The 671-nt window shown below is 69.9% G+C and overlaps 1 protein-coding gene across 1 annotated transcript in view; it reads left to right on the top strand.

The window, feature by feature from the left end:
* Positions 1-5: 5 nt before the first annotated feature.
* LOC102255311 (mannan-binding lectin serine protease 2-like) overlaps positions 6-671 on the top strand; it is a gene marked incomplete at its 5' end in the record, with an annotated part of 21,228 nt that continues 20,562 nt past the window's right edge. Inside the window, 2 exons of the mRNA XM_005873476.2 lie at positions 6-131; positions 276-453. Of these exons, the coding sequence (XP_005873538.1) occupies positions 6-131; positions 276-453 (304 nt within the window). The remainder of the gene's footprint in view (positions 132-275; positions 454-671) is intronic.

Genomic DNA, 671 nt, shown 5'->3' with positions numbered 1-671 from the left:
TCCCGGGGAAGTACCCGGACGACCAGGAGCTGCGCTGGACCCTGACGGCGCCCCCGGGCTACCGCCTGCGCCTCTACTTCACCCACTTCCACCTGGAGCTCTCCTACCGCTGCGAGTACGACTTCGTCAAGGTGCCCACAGGGGCCCCCCAGAACAGGCTGGGGCTCGGGGACAGGGGGCCCTGGGAGTGGAGTCCGGCCTGGGAGGGCGGACAGGCCTGGGAGGGCGGGAGGCCTGGGTCTGGCTGTCCCTCCCAGTGACCCCCGACCCCACAGCTGAGCTCGGGGACCGAGGTGCTGGCCACGCTGTGCGGCTGGGAGAGCACGGACACGGAGCAGGCCCCGGGGAACACCACCTTCTACTCGCCCGGCCCCAGCCTGAACGTCACCTTCCGCTCCGACTACTCCAACGAGAAGGCGTTCACGGGCTTCGAGGCCTTCTACGCAGCAGAGGGTGAGGGAGAGGCCGGGCTCGCTGACCCCTGGGTCCCCCTGGCAGGCCAGGCCTCCCTCCAGGCTCCCAGCCCCCGAGGCTGGACTCCTGGCAAACCAGCAGGCGAGGAGCCCTCCTTCCTCTGACACCATCTGCCATGCAGATGTGAGTGACAGCCCGACCTCCCCTCGGACCCAGGACCCAGCCCCCCTCTGTGCCAGGCGCTGAGATGGGACGTC

Source organism: Myotis brandtii, unplaced genomic scaffold (assembly GCF_000412655.1).
Source record: "Myotis brandtii unplaced genomic scaffold, ASM41265v1 scaffold410, whole genome shotgun sequence".
NCBI classification, from domain to species: domain Eukaryota; kingdom Metazoa; phylum Chordata; class Mammalia; order Chiroptera; family Vespertilionidae; genus Myotis; species Myotis brandtii.
Note: the sequence above shows the minus strand (reverse complement) of the source record. Positions and strands in the feature narration are given on the sequence as shown.